The 3939-nt window shown below is 60.9% G+C and overlaps 1 protein-coding gene across 1 annotated transcript; it reads left to right on the top strand.

Annotated features, from left to right (window-relative positions):
- Nucleotides 1–682: 682 nt before the first annotated feature.
- On the top strand, nucleotides 683–3647 carry HAND1 (heart and neural crest derivatives expressed 1; the record flags this gene model as incomplete). The annotated part of the gene is made up of 2 exons (XM_080699494.1): nucleotides 683–1210; nucleotides 3543–3647. 2 exons carry the CDS (start codon nucleotides 683–685, stop codon nucleotides 3645–3647), a joined length of 633 nt encoding a protein of 210 aa, XP_080555620.1.
- Between the last annotated feature and the right edge of the window lie 292 nt (nucleotides 3648–3939).

The raw sequence follows: 3939 nt of genomic DNA, 5'->3' as shown, positions 1-3939 counted from the left end.
CCAGAAAGCGCAGCAGAGCGAAGGGCCGGTCGGGGAGGTGGTGGTGGAGAAGCCCTAGAGCTTAGGGCTCCCGGACCAGCAGAGCGGATGGCGCTGGGAGCTGGGAATCTTGGAACTCCTATTCCAAATTTTTTTGAGTCTAGAAACAAGAACCTTCTCCCCCTCCACTTCGTCTCAATTTCTCTAGATGTAAAATCAAGGGCTCTAAGCGAAGGCTCTATTTTTCCTTGAGGATTCTAGATGACTTTTCATGCCTGCACAGGGAGGGGGTGGACGTAGCCCCCGCCCTCCCAGACCCGGAGCCGGGAAAGGGGCGGGACGGAGGCGGGGCCGGCTGGCGGTCCCCGCGGGGGCCTGGAGCCCACTGGCCCGAGCCCAGCCTAAAACCTGGGCCGGCCACCCCGCTCCTCCTCCCCGCCCCCCCTGCCATTGGCTCCGGGGAGACGCTGACATCAAAGCCCGGCCTTATATAAGCCAGACCCGGGCGTGGAGTCCGCAGAAGGGTTAAACGGCCTCTGGGCATCCGCGCCCTCTCAGGGGACCGAAGCCTCCAGGCCGCCGGCGCGCGTGGACCTCCGCCCCTGGCCCAGGACCCCCGGGAGCCCGCGGGCGGCCCCGCAGCCGCGGGGCGCATGGGGCGGCGCTGATCGGGCTGCGGACGCCGGCCAGGAGCCTCCCCACCATGAACCTCGTGGGCGGCTACGCACACCATCACCACCACCACCACCCGCACCCCGCGCACCCCATGCTGCACGAGCCCTTCCTCTTCGGCCCCGCGTCGCGCTGTCACCAGGAGCGGCCCTACTTCCAGAGCTGGCTGCTGAGCCCCGCGGACGCCGCCCCGGACTTCCCGGCCGCCGGGCCCCCGCCGGCCGCCAACGCCGCCTACGACGCCGGGGAGGGCCGGAGCCCCGGGCGGCCGGGGGCGCTGGGCGGCCGCCTGGGCCGGAGGAAGGGCCCGGGCCCCAAGAAGGAGCGGAGGCGCACGGAGAGCATCAACAGCGCGTTCGCCGAGCTGCGCGAGTGCATCCCCAACGTGCCGGCCGACACCAAGCTCTCCAAGATCAAGACCTTGCGCCTGGCCACCAGCTACATCGCCTACCTGATGGACGTGCTGGCCAAGGACGCGCAGGCCGGCGACCCCGAGGCCTTCAAGGCCGAGCTCAAGAAGGCGGAGGGCGGCCGCGAAAGCAAGCGGAAAAGGGAGCCGGTGAGTCGGGGGCCTGCGCGCCCCGCCCTGGGGCCTGGGGTCCGGGAGCCTCGGGCAGGGCCCCAGCGTGTCCTCAGGCCCGCGCTGGCTGTGTGCTTGGGCAGCGGTGGATTCGGGACTGAAAGTAACCGTCGTGTGGGCAGCGTTTGTGGAACCTATTGCACACAACGTCTTAAGCCTTTTTTTTTTTTTTTTTTGGGCAATGGGGATGGAACCCAGGGGCATTCTACCTCCGAGCTACACCCCCAGCCCTGTATTTTATTTTGAAACAGGGTCTCACTGAGTTGCAAAGGGCCTCACTAAGTAGCCGAGGCTGTCTGCAAACCTCGAGCCTCCTGTCTCAGCCTCCCGAATGCTGGGATCAGAAGTGTGCGTCACCCCGACGGGCATCTTAAGCCTTTTGAAAGGGTGCTTATAGCCCGCTTAAAAAATCTGTTGAAGCCGTGCATGGTGGCGCAAGCTTCTAATCCCAGCGTTCGGGAGGCTGAGACTGGAGGATCCGCTCGGGACAGAAGCTACTTAGTGAGGCCCTCTGCAAGTCAGTGAGACCCAGTTTCAAAATAAAGAATAAAAAATAGGGCAGGTGGTGTAGCTCCGAGGTCAAATGCCCCTGGGTTCCATCCCCAGATCTCCCCCAAAAAACCCTGTAGAAAGCCTTTGATCTGCCCCAAAAGTGAAATATTTCACTTCCAATATGGAAGAGTCCTGATCCATCCCCGGCTCTCCTGGAAGCCGGCTTTTAAAAGCCTGCAGACTTGGGTGTGGCGATCCCTACCCAGTAGCCCCAGTACTTGGGAGGCTGAGACGGGAGGCTCGAAGGTTTTAGGCTGGTCTCTGCAACTTAGTGAGTCCCCATTTCGAAATTAAAAAAAAAATCAAGCCGGGCGTGGTGGCGCACGCTTGTAATCCCAGCATTCCGGAGGCTGAGACCGGAGGATCACGGTTTGTGGACAGCCTCAGCTACTTAGTGAGGCCCTCTGCAACTCAGTGAGACCTGGTTTCAAAATAAAGAATAAAAAAAAAATAGGACAGGGGCTGTAGCTTGGAGGTCGAATGCCCCTGGGTTCCATCTCCAGACTCACACACACACAAAAATCAACTTGAGCTGGGGCGCAGCACAGGTGAAGAATAACCCGGGGCTCAGTCTCCAGTACTTCCCCACCACCAGGAAATGTGCCCAGGAGCCCCTTGCTTTAAGTTGCTCGAGCATGGATATTTGCTTGTGAGCTCAGTTATACTTCCAAGGGCCTTTGGTAGAGAGATGAATCTACCTCCATCACAGGTAGGGAAACCGAGCTCAGAGCGGGACAAAATAGGAAAAGGCACTTACCCGAGGAGCCGGGGAAGGAGGCCTGCTCTCCAGCCTGCTCCGCGGATGGTCTGGTTTTGAGGCGACCACAACGGCTTTGTATATAAACAAAGAAAAGCCACTTGGGCTTTGGAGGCGGCAATCCTACTGGGCCTTTCTGGGCCCTCTCCAGTGAGGGTGACAGCTTTTGGGCTCGGTTTTGCTGCCCAGGGTTGCCCAACTTCCAACTTCCAGGCTGGTGAACACGTTTCTCCAGGCTGGTGTCCTGGGGACCGCCTCGGTGGGGAGCAGACTGGAGAGTTTTGCCGGGGTCGATCCCATCCCAGGGGCCTCTGGGAAACTAGGGAATGCTCACTTGAGGACTCCGGAAACGCGGGCATCCCATCTCCACGCCATTGTCCTTGGGGGTGGGGGGAGTCCGAGGTAGTTATTAGGCCGATCCCCATTTTGCACGCCGCGTCGGCTTCTTGTCGAAGCGTCGCTGGGTTTCTGCTAGGGAGATGGGGAAGGAGGATGCTAGGCCAGGCCGCAGACCGACTCCTTTCTCCTTTGCCTGACGCCAGAGGCTCTCAGCACGAGATCCTGCAGACCCAACCCTGTATCCAAACCAGATGCTAAACCACATCGGAAAGCCGAAGGCCGGCGGGCCTGTCTCGCAGGGTCTGCGGGAAGGTCAAGGTAGATCCCCCAGCCTCCCAGTTCAGACCTCCAGCCTTCTCCCGCAGGCTCCTCGAAGCCAAACCCACTAGCCTCGGTTTCACCAAACGCAGGGAAGGGAATTCTGGTTAACGACCCTTCTAAAGCTCCCCAGCCAGATCCCAGGAACTGGGCGCATAAAGGCAAATTTATGAGCCTGTTGGTCTCCTTTGCTAACAGGGATTGGTCACTTATTTAAAGCCTCTTAGGTACCGCTCCCCACACCTTTTCTCCCTCTCCTCCCCTTCCCTCCCCCGGGCTGGTAGATCGCAGCAGAATAATTGAAATCTCTGTCTCTCACCTCTTTTCCTCTGTGTTCTTTGGCAGCCGCAGCATGAAGCCTTTCCTCCTGCTCTGGGCCCGGGCGAGAAGAGGATTAAAGGGCGGACGGGCTGGCCGCAGCAAGTGTGGGCGCTGGAGTTGAGCCAGTGAGCCGAGGACCTGGCCGGGCTGGCGGACCTGGCGTCCCGGGAGCAGACGAGGGCGGCGGCGAGGCCCGGCCCATGCCCGCGGCTCCGAGCCCCGCTCGGATCGCCCCGCTCGGATCGCACGTGCAATGTCATTCGAAATCGCTTAAAATGCATCAAGAGAAAGAAATGTATATATGCTCACCTCCTCTGGACGAGGGCGGCTCTCGGGGGCTTGGGCTGGAGGGAGGGACTGCGCCGTGCTCCTGCGGCTCGCTCCAGGCCCCCTCTCGCTTTGGGTCGGAACCCTCAGACGC

This window comes from Muscardinus avellanarius (assembly GCF_963383645.1).
Source record: "Muscardinus avellanarius genome assembly, chromosome: 7".
NCBI lineage: Eukaryota > Metazoa > Chordata > Mammalia > Rodentia > Gliridae > Muscardinus > Muscardinus avellanarius.
This window is presented reverse-complemented; position numbering and strand designations above follow the sequence as displayed.